The sequence below is a fragment of the Monodelphis domestica genome, chromosome 5 (genome assembly GCF_027887165.1).
Source record: "Monodelphis domestica isolate mMonDom1 chromosome 5, mMonDom1.pri, whole genome shotgun sequence".
Lineage (NCBI taxonomy): Eukaryota > Metazoa > Chordata > Mammalia > Didelphimorphia > Didelphidae > Monodelphis > Monodelphis domestica.
Genome location: NC_077231.1, coordinates 254,679,980 through 254,706,961, shown reverse-complemented (window position 1 = coordinate 254,706,961; position 26,982 = coordinate 254,679,980). Strand labels below are relative to the sequence as shown.

Sequence of the window (26,982 nt, the reverse complement as noted above, 5' to 3'; positions counted from 1 at the left end):
TAACTGGTTAGGCTTTAGAATTCAACTACTTATTTGATTTTATTATTTCCAGGATCCATGATGATTCCATCCATGTGGACATTCCTTCCACCATTAGAGAACAGCCTCCTCTTTGCCTTAGTAGATGGCTTTATATTATTTAGTTTCCAATCCTCTAATGAGAAGACAATGAACTTAGACATTCTGAAGCATGGATGACAGAGATAGTCAATTTTTAGGTCCTCATTCAAAACTTAAAGAACTCAGAGACAAACATCATAATAGAAGTAGATTGGGAAAGTCTTGGATTTGCAGAGTTACTGGTCCATGAACCTAACATTCTTTTATAACCCAGTTTCTAAGTGGGGAAAATATATCCTGAGCTCCAAACCAGGAAAAGTGCACCACTTGGAATATCATTGCTTTATAAGTGGGGGTCCTGTGTGGGCCCAGTGTCCCAGCCTAACTTGCTGCTTTATATTTCCATCTACTTCCATGTTTTGATTTCTTGATTCATGGAGAGAAACTCTAGTTCCAGAGGAAGCAACTTCAGTTCTTTTTATTTTTTTTCCAAGTGCTAATTCCAAAATTGCCAGAATTTCAGTTTGGGAATTTTGCATGCTGCTCTTAGCTTTGTTGGATCTCAATTGGAAATTTGGGGAGTTACAGAAAAATGTTTATGGAGACCTTGGGAAGCTAACAACATACAAAGGAAATTTCAAGTGATCTCTTCTCTCTATAGTATTTTTATTATACCAAACCTATAATATTTTATACTTAAATGTTCTGACTTCAAAGAAAGGTCAGACAATGTCGATTAGTTCTGTTATATACTCAGTTACCATTTTAAAGAGAAGAGTGTTCCCATGTTATTAGACCTATCTATATAACCTAAATAGAGCATATCACAGTATATACATCTCACATTACTTTCAAGTCTCTGAGACTAGACTAAAGTATTGTCAATCCAGCAATGAAAGGTTAGCCTACCTAGTGCCAAGAATCACACACTCTTTTTCCAAGCTTACCCCCCAAAATCCTATATTTCAGTTGAACTATGAAGCCATATTTTGTGTTCCCATCGTGCTTTGCTACATGCCAATTGCCATCGAGTAATAGCCTGAGAAAGAAGAGTTTGGCACTCTGATCAACTGACCAAGCAGTGACCTTCAGACCACCCCACTGATTTTTTTTTGAGTTAATAAAATTCTCCTTGACTTTTTTTTTTTGACCCTTACCTTCCATCTTAGTGCCAATACTGTGTATTGATTCCACTGCAGAAGAATGGTAGGGTCTAGGCAATGAAGATTAAATGATTTGCCCAGGTCACCAGTTAGGAAATGTCTTGAAATGTCTTTGAACCCAAGACATCCCTGTCTCTAGGACTGGCTATCAATCCAGTGAGCCACCTAACTTCCCCCTCTCCTTAACTTTCAAAAAGAAACCAACCAATTGTTAGAGTTGTGAGATAGGATAGCTTTATATGTTCAAATAATATGTTACTTAGCTATTTTTTAAAAACTCAGACCTCATCCACCTGAACAGGAGAACACTTCAGACTCATCATTTGGTGGCAGGTGCTGGAAAACCCATGCACATGATATTGCCCTCTCTTAAGAGATTCAGAAATCCTAGTGGGGAGGGGGATTCAGCGGAGTATGTCGAGGTGACATATCCATCTGGGTACAGCTCCTAATATTCTAGCATTTTCCTACATTGGAGTTGAGAATCTGAAGAATTCTGTTCACTAATTTCTCTCTTCAATTACCATCTACAAGTTAGAACAATGGAACCTAGAAGCAGTTGAATAGACAACTGTTTTCCTCCTTTCCTGACCTCTTGTTGCTATGGAAATAGATGCTTCAGCAGAAGAGAGATTGATTAGTGAGTGTCAAGGCAGTTCCAAAGACCATTTAACTATTACCTGTGATAAGTAAAAATTCCAAGACTAGGATCTGAAAAGAAAAAATCAGTCTGGCTAGCAATGATCAATAAGCCAATAAACAATACATTTATTGACTTATGATGTTTCTCACTGATCAAAGACAAATTCATTCAGCATTTTGAGTCATTAAATATAATTTTGGAAACTTGTTATTCAGCCTTTCCCAAGACATCCCCGATGAGGAGGTGGATAATATTTTCTAGTACTTCATGATGATGGGAAAAACCACATGCCTGATCAGAGGTTTCCAATAGCCCTGCTGATCTAGATGAAGAAATCAAGTTAGGCCTGGCCAAGATTGACTTTCTCCCCATTCATCCCAAAGGGGAAATCAAGGTCATAGCCATGCCTCTCTTCAGACATATTTGGCCAAAACTAGTACAGAATGGAGTATCTATTCTTAACCTTCATTATTCCACTGCTCTGGGACAGTGAAAGGGAAGGCATTCTAGGATTGTCAGGACAAAGGAATAAAGAAAGAAGTTTGAAAAATCCAATGCTGCCAAACCCTGTTAGAAATCAAATAATACAGTATTAAGAACAAACCTTTTCATATCTTTGCCCCTGCTGCAGAGCAAAGAGGATTGTTTCCATTCTTCTGTTGTCCTATTCCTACGTAGAAAAAAAGAATATTAAGGCTGTGAGCCAGGGATAAGATGTGAATACATTTCTGAATTGAACAAATGACACAAGAGGCTAATGTATACAATTTTGACTCCTTTTTTGTCCCTGATGTTCTATCTCGTCTCACTTCGGCAAACTTCAGAAATGAAGCTTGCCTGTTCTCATCTATTGCATTGCACAACATTCCCCAGAGCTAATCTTGTCTAAAAATAAAGCATCAGCATACATACATTAGTTTCACTCTTCAAAGTGACAGTTGAGAGGGTGTTTGAATCTTGGCTTTTATGCTATGGAAACTTGAGTGAGGACTCAAGGGCATTATCAATTAATCAATCAGGCACCAAGCCTAGAATAGGCTCTTGCTGTGTGCCAGATGCTGCAGCTTCAAGACAAAACAGAAAACCCCCTGTCTGCAAGTACCTTACATTCTATGTGGGAAACCACATGTACATGTATCAATACAGCCAAGGGATTTGGAGGGGATTAGGTAGAATGAATGCCTGAGGGAATAATTAAGAAAAGCCTCAGGGAGGAACTGACCCTTGGACCAAGCATTGAAGGAAGCCAGAGAGGCAGCTAGGTAGCACAGTGGATAGAGCAAGGCTGGAACATGAGGTCCTGGGATCAGATGTGGCCTTAGGCACTTTCCTAGGTATGTGACCTTGGGCAAATCATTTAACCCCAAGTGCCTAGCCCTTACTGCTCTCCAAAAGGGAAGGAAAGAATCCTAAGAAGGCGAAGGGAAGCCGGTGTTTAATCTTGGCAAAGGCAAGGAGGTGAGAAATAGAATGTCATATGTACAAATATTACATATTATAAGTCAGTTTGCTTAGACAATGCAGTGCTAAGCCATTCTTTTTTTTTTTATTTTAATGTCTTCTATTTCTTGCATTAGCTTGGCTATCCCACTATTTTTTCCCTCCCAAAGCCATATTTTTAGAGAGGGAAAAAAATCAGTATAACTGATCAAACACATTGAAAAACTTTAACAACAATTTGCAACAACAAATTACAATAAGCAACAATTTAACAACAATAAGCAACACTTTCTCTAATTAGTGATTGGGAACATACTTATTTGTAGTCCTGGAATTGTTTTCAATTCTTCTTTTGAGAACTGTTTGTTCATATCCTTTGACCATTTCTCTATTGGAGAATGGCTATTAACTCTACACACACACACACACACGCACGCACGCGTGTGCACGCACACGCACACGAAAGCATATTAATGAGAACTTCATTTTATGTATCAAGATTCTCTAACAAGGGTATGATTGTATCAGAGAATTTTGATATTCATGACATCTTTCCCATTTGTTTGTTACCTTTCTTAGGTACATGAATTTTTATCTGCTGCTTATTTTCTTGAACACATTGTAGTATCACACATTTAGAACTAATTGCCTGTAAACTCCAAATTTCTCAATTACAGATAAGGCAACAGAGAGAAGAGAAGTTAAATAACTTGTCCCAGGATCACACAGCTAGTAGGTATATGAAGCAAGATTTGAACTCAGGTCTTTGTGTATCTTTCCAGGAAGTGTTGCACATGTCTTTATACCCATATCTCTATCCCTTTAGAGATGAAATTTCTCTGAGTTATTGTATCCAAGCATTTATACATGTATAGTAGCATTACAGTGTGGGTAGATGCAATTCTTACGTTTCTTTAGACTCTTTAAAGGTTAGATTCCCTTCCAAAGGTATGTATGGCTCACCTTTCTGTTGGTATAATGTATTCCCTCATACTTATCAGCCATGATTAGTTTAGAATCTTTCTAGATTATAATTTCTAGGGAAGAGAGTTGAGGATTGGAGGGATAAGGGGAAGGAGAGGTATAAGTAGAGAGAAGACCAGAAAGTTAGGAAAGGACCAGGTTGTAGATTGCCTTTCTAGTATACAGTTGATCTTGCCAAATGAAGAATCATGATGGCCAAGGGTCAAGATAAGACTGAAATATAAGCTCATCATTTCTGCCTCTCAGAATCCTTCTCATCTTTGTTTTGCTCCTCCATGAAACTCTAGTTTCCACTTAAGTAAAATTGAGATAGTAATAGCACCTACCTCTCAGGGTTGTTGTAATGATAAATCTGGCCTCAGACACAAGCTGTATGACTCTAGGCAAGTCATTGAACCTCGGTCTGCCTCAGTTTCCTCTTCTGTGAAATGAGGATAAAATGAGATAATATTTATAAAATATTCTTCAAACCTTTAAGTATTATATGATGCTAGCTATTATTATGATATATTATTCTTAGGATTCTTTCTTTGCTTAATTTTCCTTGTACTATACTTTCTATACACACTCTATCCTTCCCTTTAAGGACTTTATATTCTGCTGGGTGAAAGCATTATGAAAATGAGTTATATAATATATCCTTAATGAATACATGAAAAGGGAATAGACATACTTTTATGAGAATTCACTTTTGAGGTGGGGTCCCAGCTGGATCCAGTTTGGGGAATTGTGCAATGCTTTCAAGGATTTCAAGTTGCCCCCTGCTGCAAAACAAAATAAAAAACATTTTTTAGTCTCAGTACGTTCTTGGCAATACTACATGGTTGTGAATCATTAGACATAATGCTCAGTAGAAGAAAAGGTTCCAAGTAACTAAAACAGCTTTGAAAAGATATGATAGGTTCTACATCTTGTCACCAATGGTTAACAGGGGAAAAGTGAGATAGAAGATATTTTCAGGGGTATTCCAACCTCAGACCTCAGCGGATGAGAGAAGAATCTCAGCTAGTGAGATTGGATTAGATTGTGCATCATTGAAAAAAAGGTTCAGCTAAAAGAGAAAAGTGTTTTTAGTTGTGGTGAAATATCCAAGGAGAGTTCTACCTGGACAGGGCAAGTCGGGGTTTTTATAGTACAGTGAACTCTGGCTAGGTACAGGACCAATCAACTATATGCCTTGGCAAAAAGGAAGTGATAGAAGGGAATGCATGTAAAAACCTGGGAGTCACAGGAGTGTATACAAATCAAGTTTGTTCTTGTGGGAAAATGCAGTTCTCTGTGGTCAGTCATCTTTAAGATTGTAGAGATCTCCTTAAAAATAGGGTCAGTCTTGCTCAATCTCTTGCTACCAATTAGGAAAGGAAGAAAATACAGCTTGAGGGTCTATTTTGACATAACCCTACATACAACTTAAGCCTTGAAGATTTCTCTGAGGAAAAGGTGTTTTCCCCAACAGCCTTCCTATTATTCCTCTTCTTGAATAATATGAATATACATGACTAGAAAGGAGGTCTGATGGTCTGTAGCTAGGTAACAGCCTAAGAGCCTCATTGGTACCTATGAAGTAGTCAAAGAACTGGAAGAGACCTCCAGTAAACCAGGTAGATCTTTGATTGTGTGATTTCTATGACAGATTGAGATAAGAAGTTCAGAAGAGATTTCCTAATACACTGGATGCGAGAGTACCCAGAGAAGCATCAGGGTGAAAAGAGGTTGTGGGAGAAGACAGGGACAATCTAAAGACAAAGGAGGAGGAACGAGGGAGTCCAGCACCCTTCTCTTTGGAATGAATAATAGTTTGGAATGGGAAAAAGAAAAGACTGGGACAGGTAACAGTGGTGAGTGGGGACCAAGTCATTTTAGTGGTTCTTGGTAATGGGAGCTACGAAGAGGGAATGGGGTGAGGTGAGGGCAGGGAAGGGTAGGAATTGTGGAATGAATCACAGCTGCCCTGGAGTATGTGTGACAGGGGAGGAGAGGGAGTTTGCCATGGGCTAACTGCCTTTTTGCATGTAAAGGAGATGGAAAATCCTGAGCCTTCTAATTCAGTGCCTGGATTAAGCAACCTGTAGACAGAATAGAATCTGCTTGCTTTATTCTTTCTCTCTTCAAAATAAATATATCAGTAGCATTTAAATATACAATTTAAACATTTTAAAAATAAATAATATTTCTAGTTATATATAATATAATATTATATTATTTAAATAATAAAACTTAAAGCCACATAACCTCCCTGGACCTCAGTTTCCTCATCTCTTAAAGAAGGAATTTGGACTAAGTGGATTCTGAAGTTCCTTCCAACTCTGATCCTCTGAGCCTAGGGCTTGCCCAATGGACTCATTGCCCTTTTATCAAAATAAACTAAGGAACAAGCTTTTGGGATTCGAGAGATTTTCCAGAGATTTATAAAAAGCAAAAAATTGATTTAAATCCTAAAGAAGGAATCTGAAAAAACAAATGCATGAATCTGTATAAAATTTGCAGGAGTAGCTTATTCATCTTGCAGATCAGTGTCACACCCCAGTACAAATCCTGAGCATTTTGTGTTTAATATTGATACTTTGATATCTCAGGACTTAAAAACAGTTCATGAACAGAACAGGCTTTTAAAAAAACCTTTCACTTCATTATTTTTTAAAATTCACATAGTTTAAGTACCTTACATTCTTTAATATTTCTTTATTGAGTTTATTTTATTTTTAAGTAAATGAAGATCAATATTGAATATTATGCAGATTTTTAAAAAAATGCTTGCTGTACAAGGAAGAACTTCATTTTTTTAAATACCTCAAGTACATATTTTAAAACCTTTACCTTCCATTTTAGGATCAATACTAAGTATTGGTTCCAAAGCAGAAGAGTGGTAAGGGCTAAGCAGTTGTGACGTGCCCAGGGTCACACAGCTATGGAAATGTCTGAGGTCACATTTGAACGCAAGACCTCCCATCTCTGGGCTTGGTCACCATCCTCCCCCATGGTTACATATGCCTTCTCTCTCCCCTCCTGGAGTTGACAAGCAATTTCACAGGGTTATACATATATTATCAATCAATTCCATGCTATTCATTTTTGTAATACATTAACCTTTTAAAACCAAAACCCCAAATCATATACCCATATAAATGAAATATATATTTTTAAAGACAAAATCTGTTAGAATTGCTGGCAACAGCAAGCTACCTATAAAAATTATTTTAAGTTCTGTTGAGTGGATGTATAATTCTCTCTCCTTTTTTAGATTTTTTGGTAAGTTTCCTCTATAAATAGCATATCATTACTGTACTTGATGCCAAAATATGTTAAAGTGTAGAGTTTGGGTTTTTTGTGGGGAGGATTGGTGGAGGACACATTCAGACACTTAGCCTTTAATAAGCATGGATCTTTTTTTTTTTCTATTAAAAATTTAAAAAACGTTAGAAATTGCCTTCCTGACCCAAGTCACCCTGGTGTAGTTTTCTGCAGGATGTACTTGTGTTTCCAGCCTTTCCCATAAAAGAGAGGAAAAGATAAAGTTGACTAGATATAATTGAATTTGAAGTAGCTACAGAGCTGGGCTTGTTGCAACAGCTGATTTGATCCCTGGGCTGCCTTTCCAGAGCTATTTATGGTAGATTAGCTGGTATCAACACTCTACTGTTCAGCCCATAAAAGGCTGGTCCTATGTGAAGTTGCCACACTGCATTTGGCATAGTCCTCAGAGGCTGCAGAGACCGTCTAGTTTCATGTGGAGAGGTCCAGTAATGGATGGGAGCACAAAAGCCAGACTGAGGAGCTACAGCCTTGAGGACTCCACGCCACCGCGAAGGACCTTTAAACGAAGACTCTGTCCAATAACGCCTTGGTGCTTCTTGCTCCAAGGAGGAGACTTAGGGCTCTAGCTTTTTGCCTCTTTGCTGTAGTTGGCCTCTATACATGCCTGCTGGAAAGTACCGGGCTAAATTTACCCTCTTCTGAATCATCTTCACCGGGATGACACGGTGTTCTTGTTGAGCCCTTGGAAGTAGAATTTGTTGAAACAAGTCTGAAATAATAGAGTAGAGGCCTTCTGAAGTAGAATGAAAAGGATTTAACTTGTGTGTGTTGGGGATAAAGATTTTTGTGTTTCTTTACTTTTTCCTCTTTTCACTTAGAAGACCAAGGATTGCACAGGAATTGGACGTAAGTGAAAAATGTGCCTTTTAAGTCTTAAAGAGATTTTCAGTGTCATTTGAGCATGTGTTCTAAGGATTTGTGGAGCTGAAATAATACTTTTTTTTTAAGTCTACACCCTGGAGGTATTTGGGGATAGGGTAAGGGGAAATTGCTTCTGGTAGAACTTTTGGGTTTCATCCTGGAGAAAGAACTCTGCTGAAAACAGCCTGGATGGGTAAATTGTCTATATGCTAGTTTGTGAAATCGAAGACGAAGACACTGTAATCTAAGAAGTCCAAATAAACTCACAGCCCAGTTGTATTTTACTAACTTGTTTTGACAATCTGAAGGAAACGTGCTCAGAAGGGAAAATTAGTGATAATAATGAGGAGTACGTAGATATGTAAATCAGAATTATACCTGTGATTTAATGTCTGATTTGAAGATACACAGCCTCATAACTTGTGGAAAGCTTCGGTCTTCATTGGCAGTGCATGTCAAGTATTCCAGGCTTTATGTCTCATGTTCTACCTTCAATTTCTAAACTAAAAATACCATTAAGAGGAAAAGCTCTTTTGTTTTTGTTCTAGTTGCTACTGTTCCCCTTTAGGACTTAGGCTGAAACTGCTTAAAGCATTTGATTCTTTGTCATCTAAGTTGGAGAATTAGTAGCAGCTTCATGTAGCTTCTATTGAGTGAGGAAGACCTGGGTTCAAATCCTGTCTCTGAGCCCTACTAGAGAACCATGAACAAGTCACTTGATATCTCAGAAGATAGCTTCAGTTTCTTCATTTGTAAAATAGGAATAAAAATACCTGTTGTATTTACCATATAGTTGTAAGATCAAAAGAGATGATCTTTTTAAGTACTTCATAAAATTTAAACTACATAAGTAGAGCTACATAGCTATAATTTTACCACATTTATATTTAATTATATATCTATATAATTCTAAATTACTATATAAATATAATGAAGTTTCAATTTATTAACTTGTTACTATTTACTATATTAGACTATATTTACTATATTATGTTATACTATATATTTTATATATGATTTATATTATATATGATCTATAATTTATATATTATATAAGTAATAAATAATGGTCTACTGTTATTTATTAATATAATTTATTGTTATTTACTCTTACTAAGTAATGATTATTTAAGATATGGATTGCATATTATTTTTTTGTTTAGATGTTTATTTGTATAGATTCCAAAGTACTAATAATAGTCATTATTCTATTATCTTTAGAAGGGATAATTATAGGGAAGATAAAATAATTTTCATGACTTATTACTCCCCTGTCCAATAGAACCCTTCCTTACAACAGGTAAAGTACAGACGTGCCAAACAATTTATCACATCTCATGTCTTAAAATATCTGCCTTCTCCCTTACTGGCCTCATCTCTCTATGAATCTGGAGATAAGCTTCACCATCTACCCCTTGAGATTCAGCATTCATTCTGTCTTTGACCAATTGTTTTTTTCTTTCTAATCATTGTGTGAATTAATTTATTAGTATTTTTGCCCCACTCTTTATCTTTTTATGCAAGCCTTTACAAGATTCTCTGAAAGCTTGGTCTTTCTGATTTCTTGTGGGGCACTGTGTGACCCTGGGAAAGTCACTTAATCCCCATTGCCTAGCCCTTACTATTCTTCTGCCTTGGAATGAAAAAACAGTATTGATTCTAAGACAGAAGGTAAGGGTTTAAATAAAATAAATAGATTCATAGAATATGGGAAAAATGATAAAGAAATTAGTTTGTCTTTTGGGGGGAGGTTGGTTAAGTGGCACAGTGGCACACTAGTCTTGAAATCAAAGTTCAAACATGGCTTCAGATATTTATTAACTCTGTGACCCTGGGCAAATCATTTAACCCTGTTTACTTTATTTCCTCACCTATAAAATGAGCTGGAGAAGGAAATGGCAAATTGCTCTAGTATCTCTGCCAAGAAAACCCTAAATGGGGTCATGAAGAGTTGATGTGACTGAAAAACCATAACCACAACAAGGTCACTACAGTGTCTTTGCCAAGAAAACTCCACATGGGAGTAACCAAGAGTCAGACAAAACTGAAAGGACTGAAGAACACCAAAAGCACCTACTATGTGCCAGGATCTATACTCAGCACTGGGAATACAAGAAGATGCTTGTCCATGCCCTCAGGGAACTCAGAGTCTTACAAATATACATATAAAGGAAGTCATATACAGAATAGTTAGGAAATAAACAAACACATAAAAGGAGAAGAAAGAGTCAACCAGGACTCAAGTAAAGATTCTATTCTAGGTCCTCAAGGTTCTTAACCTTTTTTGTATCATAACAGAAGGCACTGCTTTTAAGAGGGGAATGGGAAAGGCTTCTTGTAGAAAATGGGACATTAGTACAGACTGCATGCCACCATCATCACCATTGTCACTACCAACAACGTAGGAAAGCAATTGTGATTTTTCAGTGAATTAAATGTTTCCTTCAATGAGGCCAACCTTAGCTAAAACAATTATTTTAGTAACTAAGTCAAAATCTTGGGATCAATACCTGTATTGTCATCAGTTGCACCACTGGGAGAACATAGTAAATGAAGAGCATGAGACAAATGAATATCATCAGCAGAGTTTTTTGTTTGTTTTTAACAATATATTTATCATTTTAATGGCCAATGAAGAAACTGGTTTTGCACGTCTGTACATATTTGTAATGAGTTTTAGTTTTGTTGCCTTCTCAGAGGGTTGAGGGAGAGAAAAGGGGTTGGAGAGAATTTGAAACTGAATATGAAATTAAACATAAAAAGGAATATAATGTCATTTTTTTCAATGCAAATTAAAAATGAAACAATATATTGGTTCATCATTTGTTGTTAGCAGAAGCAAGCCCAGGCTATCTGAAAAATTTTGTAATAGTTAATCCATATAACAAGCAATGTGATAAACATAAATTTTATTTAGGTCTTAACACTTCTTTGCCAAAAAAAGTATTCGCGTCAACTAAGTAAGTGGAGAAGATCAGAAAGAGTTGTTTGTGCTCTGAAATAGTAGAGAATTAACATTATCATATTTATTCTAATTACCACCAAATGTTCGTTTTAGCCATGCATACATAATTCAGTTGGTTAATCCACAGAATTCTGACTGAGAGTGTTGATCCTTTGGGGAGAAAAAAAACATCACTAGATAAAAATTATTGGGATGCTTTTAATTTGAAGGACTCAGCTTTTTAAGACCAAATTATGTTTCACTGCACCAGAGAGACAGTCCCATTTCATCTGGAACTTATTTGTATTTGTACAGCATCTTTTCTCAAGCGACTTCCAGAAGTTTCATGGAGAATTTTCCAACAGCCAACAATTTCTAGATATTTCAAAAAGTCAAATACAGTATGAATATGGATTAGGGAACAGTCTTAAAGGGAAAGACACTTAAAAGGAGAAGAAAAAGTCAACAAGGACTCTGGTAAAGATCCTACTCTAGGTCCCTAAGATTCTTAACCTTTTTTGTATCATAAATCCCATTGGCAGTCTGGTGAAAGTTATGGACCCCTTCTCAGAATAACTACATAAAATAAAATGCAGAGAATTACAAAAGAAAGCAAAGGTTATCTTTGCATTCATGGACCTTCTGAAATCTGTCAGATCCCCAGTTCAGAACCCCTGCCCTAGAAAAGAACACAGCATTATCCTTAGAGGACACTTCATCCGATGAGAAAACTGAGAAGAAAAGTCATTGTCCAAAAGTCACATAGAGAGTGGAGCTAAGCTTCAGACCTAAGGTATTGAACCCTTGATGAATTACCTGCTTGAACAGGATTCAATCTGAAATCCAAGGGTATTTGAGCACCAAAGGGGAGGTTCTGTCAGTGGCAAAATATAATAGTGAGGAAAGACTGAGAACCTATTTCTAGCCCTGGCTTAGTTGCTGCTGAACCGAATGCCAGTGGGCAAATCATGTAACACCTCTGTTTTAGTTTCTGAAAACAGGGAGGTTGAACTCAATGATATTTGAAGTCCCTTACTGATTTAACACTGAATGATTTGGAGGTGGCTTCTGGCCAAAGAAAACATGCCTATATAGGTATATTAACCTAGTATAATCATGTTACATTTACATAGTAGTACTTTTAGAATTTACAAAAGCACTCCTCATTGGGTCCTCACATCAAGCCTCAAATCATTTGGGTAGCCTTGAGGAGAGAGGACTAGACTTCAACTTGGAAGACCTGATTATAAGTCCTGTCTGTCACAGGCATTTGCTACCTCTGTTAACCTGACTTGGCCTTAGTTTTCACATTTGTAAATTTATTTAAATCTAAAGGATTAGACTTAATGTCCATTGCCTGGAACATAGTAAGCACTTAATATTATGTATGTGAACTGACCAACTTGAAGTCAATGATTTTATGAACTAAATGATATAGGTAGTGCAAGTATTTTTATAAGGATTGTTATCATCATCATCATCATTTCTATTTTGCAGATGAGGAAAATTGAGGTTCAGAGGAGTTAAATTACTTGTCCATTGTCATCGTCATTGGAGAACCAGTATTCAAACATAGATCTCCTGACTCCAAGCCCAGTGCTCTTTCTACTAAGGTAGGTCTCAATCATTGTTATTAAACAATAAACTATAAATACTATGAACATACTATAAATAAAACTAATTTCACAACTAAAACGATTTTTAACAACTAAGGTGTCATTATTATAACTTCATTTGAAAGTTACAGAAATACCAAGCTTCTTAAAGGCTTGTAAGACTGAATTATATTGTTTGGGGGTAGATGAGCAATCAGGCCAGGCAGGTGATTTAAGGTGAGGTCTCACCAATTGTTTTCATGAGCTAGTTGTCCTAAAGACCTGGGATCATTGGTTTAGAACTGAAAGTTACTTTAGAATTCTAGTATAATGTCCTCATTTTACAGATGAGGAAACTAAGGCACAGAGAGTTATATTACACAGAAACTAAGTAAGCAGAGCTAGGATTTGAATCCCCATTATGAAAGGATATGTGTCCCTCTCATATGGTTAGACTAGAGACAGGGAATTTGGTGCCAGGTCCCAGGTCCCAGGGAATTTGGTGCCAATGGAAAATGCCATAAGAGGAAGCTCAGCTCTTACCCTGCTATAGAGCAGGGTGAATAGGCGGCATAGCCAGTGGCTGAGATAACCAAAAACTCACAGGCTCATGAGATCAGTTCACTGGTCTTCTGTGATACAGAGGAAGACTGGAAGAGTCATCAGTCCAGTTGATTTGTCATTTATAAAAATGAAAAATAAAAACATATAGAAATACAAAACAGCCCAAGAAACTCTTTATAGAGCCCAGGACCATTTGTTTTGGCATTTGATGGACTAATATGTTCTTACTATGTTGAACAAAAATAGATCTTTAGAACCTTTACTTTCATTAGAGAATTTATAGTTTTATACTTAGTCTAGCCCCTATATTGTATGCATTTGAATGCATTTTGGTCTCTCTTTGTGGGAGGGTGGTCTCAAAAAGGCAAAATCACTTTCCCATGGCAAATGTAACATAATAGACTAAAGCAAAATACTTCATCTAATAGAAAATAATAAAAATCTAGAATTCTACAAACTTTAATTGAAGCACCTGGATTTTCATCTACTTTTGTTGTAAAAAGCATATGTTAGACTTCCCTATGTAGTCGAGCCATATAGCCATGGTCAAAAGTCATCCTTTGCTATTGAACCCTTTCATCAAGAATAACTGAATATACTAAATAAGATTGGATGACTCTATAAAAATCAGTCCAGCTGAGCCATTGAGCTCAATGGATATTTAAAAATAACCAGTTGTGGTGACTACCCATCTGAATTTCCTCCTGACCTAATTTGGGTTTTCCAGAAGGGGTGGGTGCATATATAGAAACCATATAAAGGAAAATCTTCCTCTTCACTCTCTATCCTTCTCTCCTTTCCTCTCTTCTCTTTTCCTTGCTTTTCCTGTCCTGTTCTACCTTTTGCTATGATTTCTCCTTTTCTCTCTTTCTTTTCTCTCTTCTTTATCTTTCTCCTCTTGATTTTTCCTCTCTGCTTTTGTGTTTCTTCTTTCCTGAAGTCTTCTTTTTCCTTTATTCATCTTCTGAAACAGACATCAAGATCTCTACTCATGAATATCTGTAAGTTTTCCCAATTTGCTGTAGCCATGGATGGGGTAGTTTAAAAAGACCTAGCTCTAGTTGTAGTACTTTTTATAGAGGAAAAAAAAAAAGAGACAGACAGCGACAGCATCAGAGAGACAGAGATAGGGAAAATAAAGAGAAAGATGCCTTTTAATTCAAAGCCTTGCTGGCCAAAGCCTTTTCTCCACAGCAGATTTAAATTGTTGACAGATTGAAGGGCAGGTTTTACACAGAAGGTTATAGAAATGAATTTGGCTAAAAATTCTATTCTTATTTATTTGACAACATTACAAATGAAAACAAAAATATAGAACTATAAATCTGAATGTATGTTCCCTGAAAATAATCAGTGCTATGGGTCACCAGTAATAAAGAATGACAAGCTGATTTAATTTTAGTTGAGTAAAAATTAAAATCAGACATCAGCTTCTGCTTTGGTGTTCACTATCTCCAATTTAAATTTAGAAATGTTGCAATCCACCCCCTCCTTCCCTACAAGAGCTACTTATTTGTTTGTTTTGTTTACTTATCTATCTTATCTATTTATCAATATCTAAACATTCACATCTTTCTCCATTCATCAATCCATTTCATTTATTTATTTTCCTTTTTGTTCACTCACTCATTTATTTGTTTGTTTATTGATTGATTGCATGCCAGAACATGATAAACTTCAGGATTTAAATCCACATGTGATTCATGTGAATTTCTGGGGCCTGTCAATGGTAGCTATGAATATGTGATGAGGTTCTTGGGGCTTTAAACATTGGCAAAGACTGCAAAGCACTCCATCTCTGTTCAAAGCTTCTTTGTTTTAAAACTGAACTGCTAAAGAGTAAAAGCTGTTGACCCTGACCATAAATATTTATCATAAGTCTAGTTCCTGTGGGCTAACAACAATTATTTTGGCAGAGGAGCTGCTAAGATCTGGCAGGCTCAACAAATTATGAGAGAAATTAAGGTCTGTATACTATCAGTATTTCTCAAATGGGTCCGGGTTTTTATTTGTAACCAACTTAGAAAGCTGTCTTCCTGAATGTTGTTGAACAGCTAAGGCTAGAATAAAAAGTATCAGAATATCAAATGTAAATATATATATATGTACATGTACATATATATATATATATATTTAGCTAAATGACCAACATATTGATGAGTGGTAGAAAAATGTTTATTAAATGCTTATTTTTGGCAAAGTGCTGGGAATACAAATAAAAAAACAAGAGAGTTTCCAATTTTAAATTGTTTATTCTTGAGGAAAATATCAAATGTAAGAGAGTTCAATAACAAGTAATGCATATATCCTTAGGGTGCATTGGGTCTCTTCTCCACTGGAACACCCAACCAACATGGAGAAATGAGAAGTGGGTCTAAGAGTCAGAGGAGGGATTCTCTGTTCACTTCAATAGGGTATGGATTGAGGAGAGTCTGTGACTGGTCAGGAGTATAAAACAGGAAATTGGCAGGAAAGTCAGTGTGAGTTCTGGGGCAAGGAGGGTGAAGATGGTCCTGATTGGTGCCATCTATGGATGGAACCTTCTACCTGGCATCTGGAGCACCTATTGAGGGTGAAGTCAAGTTGTAATGGTTTAGTACCAACTCTTAACAAAAAACTGGTTTGGAAAGAACTTTTAAGAAAACTATATGTGGTAAATTGTACTTCTCAAGAATTAGGTGGAAAGAAAACCCACTGGTTTTGCAATCAGAGGTTGTCATTTAGTTGTTTTTAGTGATATCCAACTCTTCTTGACCTCATTTGAGATTTTCTCATTAAAAATGCTGGAGTGGTTTACCATTTTCTTTTCTGGCTTATTTTACAAATAAAGAAACTGAGGCAGAGTTAAATGATTTACCTTGAGTCATCCACCTAGTAAGTGTCTGAAGCCAAATTTGAACCTACATCCTCCTGACTCCAAGTCTGGACACTCAGACCAGTGTACCACCTAATACCTCTGTTTTAGAATTAGAAAAAATGAGTTTAAATCCCTGCTCTATCACTTACTATTTGTGTAACTTTGGATAAATTGTCTAACCCATTTTTGCCTCCATTTCCCCATCTGTAAAATAAAACAGTTAGATCTAGTGACCCTCTATTGTCAAATCTATGATCCCATGAAGTGGGTTAGCCTTCTGGATTTGATAGGGTAATACTCTGAATGCCAGCTGGTGACAAGAATGACATTTTTACCCCTGGTCTGACTCTGGTATGAGCCCTTCCATAACCCAGCAGCAGGTGGGGACAGAGTTGTAAAGATTCTGAATTGATGTCCTTTTCCCTAAGATGAGCCAAGTTCCCGGCTCTCCTGACAGCTGTGAAGAGCATCAGCATCTTTAGAGGTCAGAGCCCTTCTCGGTCTACCTTAGGGGTTAGTTACTGATAGGTGGAAAATGCAAATCTCTGATCCAGAATTTTAGAGTAATACTTTAAACTGTCACCTAGAACAAAATAAAATTCTCCAATTGCCTGCTCTTTCTTCTTCCTCTCTTTCCTTTTTTTCCATTAAAATGAGCAAGAATTTCTAGGAGAAAAAGCACATCAAAGCACAGGTCACAAAGTCACCCAACCCAGATCCAAATCATACCTTTGCTTAGAAAACCTAAGATGTTGGCTGAGCCTCCCCAAGCTTCCAATACCTCCTCTCTTGTTCTATATTGATTAGAGCTGTTAGATTTTATTTTATTTTTATAAAGCTCTGGTATAACTTGGATCTGCCAAGCCTTTTATGAAGGGGGAAGAAATAGGAGAATGTTTCCTTCTCCTAAAGAGTATTGTGTTAATTGAATTAATGAAGATCTTATTTCTTGCCAGAATTTATTTGGAGAACTTGAATAGTCTTTAGACCTGAATTGAATTGTCTGTTTAGCATTAGAGAACAATTCTAAAATTACTTTTTTAACTGTAGACCGGTGATCTCTCATTAAAGACTTTGAGACTAAGATCATTCTATGAACAAAGCTCATATAATAAACCAGATAGATTCTCATGCTGCCTGGATCCCCCAGAACTCCAGAGAGGCTTTGTTACTTTTTAAGAAATAAATTGTAAAGTTGTGTGTGTGTGTGTGTGTGTGTGTGTTTGTGTGTGTGTGTGTGTGTGTATAAATGCCTAAATGGATTGCCTCACAAGTTCAGGTCTTCCCCCTGAAGGACAACTTGAGTACCAAATCCTTCATGGAGCCTTTCTGAATTTCTTCCTTCCCCCATCTGCTAATACCTCCCACTCCACCACCACCCCCCACACCAGAATTATATAGCATTTATTTTGTATATACCTTGAATCTTCTTACATGTGGGCATATTAGATGCAGAAACTGAGTTTCCCAAAGGAAATAACAAACCAATGTCTGAAAGATGTCACCCAGAATGGCACCAAGGAACCGTCTAATGTTAGAATTAGTCAGATGGTTCATTGAGAAACCTCATCATGAACTGGAAACTAATACATTGGCTGCCTCATCTGTCCCCAAAGGAAGAAATAAAATTTTCATTCCAGTAGAGCCTCCTTTTTAATGAGACAATTGAAAGTTTTCCTTGGAAGTGGGCAGAATTACAGATGGCAAATAGCTTATCCAATATGCACCATGAGAATTCCCTGAGGTATGTCCAGACCTTTTTGCCATTGTATTGGCCAGGGATATGAAGATTTGTTGATTCCAGACCAGTGAAACCTGGCTTTCTGGTCTTAATGAAGTGTTAAAGAAGTCAAGGATGAAGAAAGTGAGCTTCTTAGAGATCAAATGACATGCCCTGGGTCATAGAGTTGGCAAGGGAATATCAGAGCCAGCATTTTCACACCAGATCTAAAGTTTAACATTATTGAGTACCTTTTCTGCCAAAACACAAGCCTTTAACAAAGCCACTTCAAATGAGTATAAATAGGACAGTCAAATCCTTCAGAGAAAAGTATTCATTCCAATAAGAAAGCTATTTTAGGTCACTCTTACAGGTCTTTGACATTTTTCAGATTTTGAAGGAATGAAGATTAAAAAAAAATTCAGCATGCAAAGAGTGTGTTTAGAAAGCATCCAAGAGAGGGCAGCTAGGTGGCTCAGTGGATTGAACGCTAGAGCTAGAGATGGGAGTTCCTAGATTCATAATGTGCCTCAGATACTTCTGGAGCTGTGTGACTGGGCAAGTCCCTTAACCTCCATTGCCTAACCATTACCACTCATGCCTGCCTTGAAACCAATACAATTCTAAGATGGAAAAAAAAGGTTTAAAGAAAGAAAGCAATCCAGTTGGGTGACCCCATTGCCTAACCCTTACCACTCTTCTACCTTGGAACCAATACACAGTATTGATTCAAAGATGGCAGGCCAGGGAAAGAAAGAAAGAAAGAGAAAGAAAGGAAGGAAGGAAGGAAGGAAGAGAGAGAGAGAGAGGGAGGGAGGGAGGGAGGAAGGAAGGAAGGAAGGAAGGAAGGAAGGAAGGAAGGAAGGAAGGAAGGAAGGAAGGAAGGAAGGAAGGAAGGTAGATTCTTCATTTGTCAAGTGAAGTATGAACTGGCACTAAATGACCTTTTTATTGTCACAACTTAAGAAACAAAGCCAGGACTAAAACCTAGGTTTTCTAATTCTCCCGTCTAATTTTTTTTTAAATAATAACAATCCTTTGACTTGTCTCATGACAGCCACTGAGCTGTAGGATGATGGGCCTGGTTAAGATGGTTGAAAGATGATAATGGTAGAGTTGTCAGCCTTGGCCATCTCTGGGCAATGTAAAAAAGAACTTAGTATTTTACTGAAAAGATATGTCCTTTTTGAAGAGCACAGAATATCCTAAGCAAAAACATTTTCCTTTAGAAACATTTCAGTGTTCCTGTGTAAATAAATCCTGCTAAAACATTTCTCTTCAAGATTTTTCTCCATAGGGGAGATAAGGATAGGTAAAACCAATCATTTTGAAGTCTAAAATAAGAAGTCAAATTTGGAGGTGGAAGAGGAGGAGGGCATAAGAATTTCTCACATAGGAAAATAATTCCTTACCTTTCTGAGCTCATCTCCATGTGCTGGGTCCCCCCAATTCCTGTGACCTCATGTTCCTGTTAGGAGCTCTTCTGAGAGATAGCCAATGTGAATGATGCATCATGGGCTTTTCTTTTTTTTTTTTTAAACCCTTACCTTCTGTCTTAGAATCAATACTGTGCATTGCTTCCAAGGCAGAAGAGCAGTAAGGGCTAGGCAACAGGGGTCAAGTGACTTACCCAGGATCATCCAACTCAGAAAGAGTCTGAAGGCAAATTTGAACCCAAGACCTTTCAGCTCTAGATCTGGCCCCCAATTGCTGAACCACCTAGCTTCCCCCTCATCTTGGGCTTTTAATGTAAAATTTTAAAACACTGCACAATAGATTTTACTGCAGAGCTTTGGATATTTTATGCACTAATGTCTTGTGTGCTTCAATTAAACTAGAACACTTGAATTCAACTCAGCAAACATTTCTCAAGCATTTCAGCAGTGCTGGGAGCAGGCTTCTGAGTCATGGTACCTGGGTTCTATGTCTGCCTCCTCACCTGTCCTGATTTGGAAATCCTGGGTAATTTGCTTGACTGCTCAGGGATCCAGACATCTCTTAAGACTAAAAGTCTCAGCATGTAAGATAAGTCCAGGGCTCAGCTCGGGGCCATCCGCTTTGGTGCTTGAGCAATGTTTTTTTGATAGAATGAGTAAGTTTCAAAATAGTTTCTGATGTGTATTGGCAAAAGGAGTTTCCTCACTGGCCCTATCCCTACACTAAGGAAATTTCTAGGTCCAGACCAAACTACTGGTCAGGCCACTGGGCTACTGGGCAATGTGGGTCCTAGGAATACCGAGTGAAGCCCAACAGAACCCACAGTCAGGGAGCTTGTGTTTCAAAGCAGCCTGAACAAATTGTACATTCTATTCTAATTATGCATGCTTGTTTGGCCTGAAAGATAGAAATCTGTCTTTTTTTTTGGGAACACAGTCAAAATGTTTCAAGCAGCTACTTGTTGGTTCAGTTAACCCACCTTTTATTAAATACTTTGTGTGAATGTCAGTTTTTTAAAACCCTTACCTTCTGTCTTAGAATCAATACTAAGTATTGGGTCCAAGGCAGAAGAGGAGTAAGGGCTGGCTGGCTATGGGGAGGGGGGAAGATAAGTGACTTGTCCAGGGTCACAAAGCTAAGAAGTACCTGACATCAGATTTGAACTCAGGACCAAGTCATAGGATTGGTTCTCAATCAGCAGAGCCATCTAGCTGCCCTGAGGGAATGGTTTTGACTAAATAATAAACTGGGCTTCTAAAGAAGAAAACTTTCTATTATTAAGTAATTTCAGTTGGGTTCAATAAGAATTTATTGCTTCATCCATGCACTGTGTTAGACACTGGAGATACAAAGTGAAAAAAATCTATTCATTCTGAGGAAGATCTTAAGTAAAGCCTAATAAGGCCATTGAGTTAAAAGCAGGAACGATTTGAGATTTAACCTTCTAAGAGTTGACTCAACCTGTCCCATAAGCACTTTGAGGGGTGCTCTAGAAAAATAGTGCTAATTTTGGTCCCAGCATTATTTGAAGTAGGGATGTGGTATTTATTTAAATGGCAAATAATCCCTAGAGGGAAAACATTTGGTTACAAAATTTGTGTTTATATTTATATTTGAATATAGATGTACAGACATGCCCCAAATGACTGAAAGTTCATATGTAAGTTGTTTGGAATTTAGAATGCATTTTCTCATAAAAACTATGTTAAATGCAGTGTTTAGGTGTTTTTGTTTTTTTTCAAACCTTTACCTTCTGTTTTAAATTAGTACTAGGTATAGGTTCCACAGAAGAGCAGTAAGGGCTAAGCGATGGGGGATAAGCAAAATTCTGAAGCATCCCTGTGAAGAGGTAACCTAGGAAAAGCTCAGATGCTGTTTGAATTCATTATCTTTTCGTCTTCCTCTTTTAACCTGGAATGATTAAGTACCATTTCTGGTTAAAAAAAGGCAAGATGCTCACTCAAATATTTTCCATTTTCTGGAAAGGAAGTACTTACATGTTTTGGTTTTAGAAGGATGCTGAGAATAACCAGATCAAGGATTTCACCAAAAGAGATCCTGATGATGAATTGGAAGGCAAGATTTATCATTAGATATAATCAAGAGTTAGTTATATTTTGAAGTTATTTCACTTTTGAGATAGTGGAAAGAATGAATGAATGAATGAATGAGATGGTTAATCATATATTTTGTTGTTCAGTTGTGTCTGACTCTTTGAGAATCCCCTTGGGGATTTCTTGGCAAAGATATTAAAGCATATTTTATATTAAACAGGTGCTAAATGCCAGACTGTGGGCTAATAATAAATCTATAGAAAATTTGAGGCTCTAGGTCTCAAATAATGCAAATAATAGACCTGTGAAGTGGTCACATGTATACATTATTACTATTTGAAGTTGTAATTACATGAAATGCAATCATTGATTCTGATATATTGGAAATATTCAGTGGGAATTCAAATAATGAAACCACCTCCCAGGATTCATTATTTGTGCTGACTGGGACCTAGCTCTATAATATGTCTCATGAATTTTAAGAATTTCCCAGAGAGGGGTGGGTAGCTAGGTGACTCAGGAGATAGAGAGCTAACACTGGAGACAGGAGATCCTGGGTTCAAATCTGGATGCAGACACTTCCTAGCTGTGTAACTCTGGGAAATCCACTTAACACTAATTACTTAGCCCTTGTTCCAAGCTCTTCTGCCTTGAAACCAATACTTAGCACTGATTCTAAGATAGATGGTAATGGATTTAAAAACAAAAAGAATTAGCTAGAGGGTAAGGATTATCTTTTTTAATTTATAAAGTAAGATAAGAAAGTGCTAGTGTCCTAATAGGGCACTATTTAAATACTTTACAAGTTCTCTTTGAACTAGGTTCATATCCTGCCTTTGGCATAAGGGCTGTATGACCATTATCCAGTTAGTTCATCTGTGCCTTGGGTAACTGAGTAACAGGTGAATTGATGGTTTAAAATAGTGAGAGGCAACTAGGTGGCTTAGTGGATAGACTGCAAGGCATAGAGTTAGGAAGACATCTTCCTAAGTTCAAATCTAGCCTTAGACACTTACTAGTCTTATGACCCTGGACTAGTCACTTAACTGTGTTTGCCTCAGTTTCTTCACCTGTAAAATAAGCTAGAGAAGGAAATGGCAAACCATTACAATATCTTTGTCAAGAAAACTCCAAATGGAGTCATGAAGAATAGACATGACTGAAAAGAACCAAACAACAAAATTAGTTCAAACCCTTTTGGTTTGAAAAACAAAATTAGTAGAGAGAATTTCCATCTAATAGTGTAATCATAAGTTTGATCAAAAACAAAACCAAAAATCCAATATTTCATCAGCATTGGCAGAGTCCTTTGATAAAGATCACAAGAATTCCAAGCTCATTTTTACCTTGAAATTTCTTGTCTATGTTTTACTACAAACCAAATCCATTCATTATAAAGGCTCCATTAGAACTTTAGTGGGTTACCTTTTTGTATTTTTAGACAAAGAATGCTGTCTAAAAGCAGAATGGGCTGTCTCAGGAAGTAGAGGATTCCTTTTTGTTAGAAATATTCAAGTAAACAAATTGAAGAATGGATTCTCAGTCAGGTATTGATTGACCTGGATCACTTCCAAGATCTCTTCTAATTTGGAGAGAATGTGATTTTGTTCAATAGCAGAGGAAAAAATGTTTTTATAATCACCAGGTTATACTTCTAGCCTAGCCCAACACAGGGTATAAAGTGGGTGAGGGAGCACAAATGGCTAAATCCAAACTCATCCAACCTCCTGGAAACAACTTCTTAAGATGGGCCAGATGCTGTGGACAACATGGTGCTGAATACGATGTTATTAAGAGTACTGAATCAAATTGAAGGTAATCTACTTGAAGTCTTTACCCTTGTCCTCTGCCTTTTAATTTTCTGTTAAATTGAAGAAAACTAGCTATATACATGAATTCTTGAATTATTTGAAATGTCACTCTTAAGTGGCATTGCTGGTTTTTTTTTTTTTCAAAACTGAATAACCTTTAAACTCCTCAAAGAAATAGTTTTGAGTTAAATAGATTTCTACACATTTATTTTGCCTAAAACTGTACAACTATGAAGTGGATCCCATTAGTAGGAGGATGAATAGTTCAAATATATAATATATTTACTTCTAATGGTAATTCAGTGAACCTTTGCTTGTCAGTATGTAAAAAACTGTTTATCACTAGGAAATTAATGGTAAATAATGTGTGGCAAATGCTAGTTCTAACTCTTCTCCTAAGTTCCATGTGTTATCTTTACAAAGTAATTTCTCTCACAAATGTAAAAGCTGGGGGCTGCTAGGTGGCTCAGTAGATTGAAAGCCAGGCCTTGAGACAGGAAGTTCTGGGTTCAAATCTAGCCATAGATCCCCCCCCCCCCAATCTGTGTGACCATGGGTAAGTCACTTAACCCCAATTGCTTAAGCCTTACCACTATTCTGTCTTGGAACCAATACACAGTATTGATTCCAAGATGGAAGGTAAGGGTTTTATAGTGTAAATATATAATATATAATTATGTATATAATTATATATAGTGTAAATATATAATATAATTATTTATATAATGTAAATATATAATATAATTATATATATAATATAATGTGAAAAAATATACTGGCTAAACTAAATCCCTTCTAGATCTAGCATTCTAGCCCACCTCCTGAAAAGTTGTTGGGTTGTTTTTTTGGTTTTTTTTTTAAATCAATGTAAGGAAGAGGTTTCAAAAACAACCAGCCTATCCAACAACCTATCCAATATGAATCACATAAATTACATTATTGTAAAACCAAGACAACACTTTAAAATTTTTGTGCATATTTTAGTAGAATTTAAAGTATTTAGCTTTTCGTTTGAGCTATAAACTATTTGTTAAATCAGGGTGCAAAGAAAGAATTTAGGAGATTGCACATCTACCACCTCTCTAGTATGGAAATTACTAAATAGTTTGCAAATGATTCAGCAATAGTATGCTCTTGGTTCTCAGAGGAAATTATTTCATTTCTATTACTGCTATCAAGTGCTGAAGTCATTATGTTGAATTATTTTCTTAATAATCTTCTAAAGACCAACGATGGGATGAAGAATGGGCAAGAAGCCATAAAAATTCTGCTTAAAGAATGGTTCAAACATAGGGGAGAAATGAGAAAATAAGGTCCCCAGTAACTAGTGAGGACTTGTTTATTTCCACCTAGAATAATGGGTTCCCTGGTGACCTTGGCTCTGGTTTCCTCATCTGCTCAGTGCATTTGGACAAGCCTCTTGAGGTCAAAACAAATTCTCTCCTGATTTGTTAATGGATGAGGATTGAGTATTAATTTTCCTGAAGTAACTGAAGAGGTAAGACCTGCCAATATCCGAGCTATCCAACTGAAAGAAAGATATACATTATACTTGGGAAGAGACTTGGCAAGAAGGGAGCCTTGAGTCTATGCAATTGTCCCCACCAACCTTCCCATACCAGGAAAATACAGAGAAAAACGGGAAACTATAGGCTCTTTGGCATACCCTATAGATTGATATTAGTGCCAGGCACCAGGGCTCTAATGATAGTTGGCAACTTTGATCTTACGGCTATCCTCTTTCTCTCCTTGTCATACTTTGACCATGGGAAGGCTCAAGCAACCCTGGGGACACTGTTCTAAGGAACCCCTTAAGCCCTAGTCACTCTGGGGAATCCATACCAAGCTGATGAACTTAGGTCAGTGAGTAAGACCCTGGAGAGGTTATTTAGTGCTAAGGTCCTATTTCCCTCCTTTTTCCTCTCCAGGATTTCCATGATGTCCCAATTCTCAATTCCCGTTTGGTTTCTAAACTGCCCTGGATTGAGAAAGCTTTTAACAGCTGTCCTAACCCCAAAGATGGCCAAAATGCCCATTAGAGGTCCATTCCTCTTCCTCATTGCACTTCTTTCTAATTTTTAACAAGGGAAGATGCCATTCTTCTAGCCTTGCCAAAGATAAAAGAGAGATACTTATCAAAATCTAGGCAGATTTGGAAATAACCATTTGACTTAGGGAGGTTGTTCTCACCCCATCTCATTTCTGTCCAAGAGAAGAGGAAACTGAATCTAAATTACTCTCAGGCTAACATAAAACCACTGTTCAAAACATTTCAGGTGTCAGTTCAATAATTTAACAAGTTCCCAGTCACAGAAGACATGAAGAGTTAGTGTACATGGTTAGTCACATTTCTCTTTCCTTTATATAGAGGAAATAGGTATAAACCGAGGGAGGAGGGAGAGGATCTAGGGTTAGAGAGCATAGGATGGGATCTTAGAGATCCTCCAGTCTGACCTTCTCATTTTATAGATGAGAAACAGGGCTCCAGAGAGGAGAGTGGTGGCTTGTCCAAGGTTATACGTGTAATCAATAAGTAATCAAATCCAAGTGTGGTTTTCTTGTCCCCATACCATGCTGAGATAGGTGGGGAAAATTTAAATCTGTACCACTAAGATGGCTTTATCTTGGTATCCTCCTGCTCAGATCAGGGCCCCCAATTCTTTTTTCATTCCCCAGGAGACCTATGCCTTTTCCAAGTTTGCTTCTTTCTCTCTGAGATTATCTTCAATTTAGCTCATCTGTAGCTTGGTGTCCCCCCTCCTCCCCAAATCCTAACTTTTCTGCCTTAGAATCATTACTAAATGTTGGTTCCAAGGCAGAAGAACAGTAAGGGCTAGGCAGTAGGTTTTAAGTGACTTGCCCAGGATCACACAGCTAGGAAGTATCTGAGGCTAGATTTGAAATCAGGACCTTTTATTTCCAGACCTGGCTCTCTCTCCACTGAGCCACCTAGCTGCCTCCTGTATGTCATTTGCTTGTAATTGTTGACATGTTGTCTCCTCTATATGAGTTGCATGAGAGCAGGAACTGGTTTTAGCCTTTCTGTATTCCCCAATCCTTAGCACAGTACTTGGCACCTAGTAGACACTGAGTAAATGCTTATTGACTTGTAACACATTAGAGGACTCGAATGCCTCTCTTGTGGAATAAGGCGCCAAGAGCAGTGTTTTCAGAATAATCAGGGATGATATTTGCCTGCAGTATATTGGAGTTTCAGGAGGAAAAAAGGAAGGGGCATAGGATGAATGAAGAATGAAGTAAGGTATGGGAGACAGAAGTGGTTGCAGCAATAATCTGGGCACTGGATGAGCACGAGTTATGCAGAAAATAGGGTTTATTGCAATGCACGTATATATCAGGATCATCTTTAGAGTTGCTGAGTGGATCGAATGCTAGCCTTGAAGTCAAGAAGGCACAGACTCAAAGTCCACCAATAAATGTGACCATTTACAATCTCTCTAAGCATCGGTCAGTAAATAGACATTGATTAAGCTCCTGTTTTGTGCTGGTCACTGCTCAGTTGGGATGTTGCCT

At 37.2% G+C, this 26,982-nt stretch overlaps 1 protein-coding gene across 17 annotated transcripts in view; it reads left to right on the top strand.

Annotated features, from left to right (window-relative positions):
• The window catches only part of SVIL (supervillin), a 281,250-nt gene that overhangs the window by 79,506 nt on the left and 174,762 nt on the right, over nt 1-26,982 (top strand). For 6 of the 17 annotated variants that reach the window (XM_056800924.1, XM_056800920.1, XM_056800919.1 and 3 more), the window contains exon 1: nt 13,076-14,570. In XM_056800924.1, coding sequence (XP_056656902.1) covers nt 14,417-14,570 — 154 coding nt within the window. In that variant the 5' untranslated portion in view covers nt 13,076-14,416. Of the gene's footprint in view, nt 1-7,951; nt 8,452-12,907; nt 13,024-13,071; nt 14,571-26,982 lie in introns of those variants that run through there. The other 11 variants (XM_056800912.1, XM_056800911.1, XM_056800909.1 and 8 more) reach the window with 4 other exon arrangements.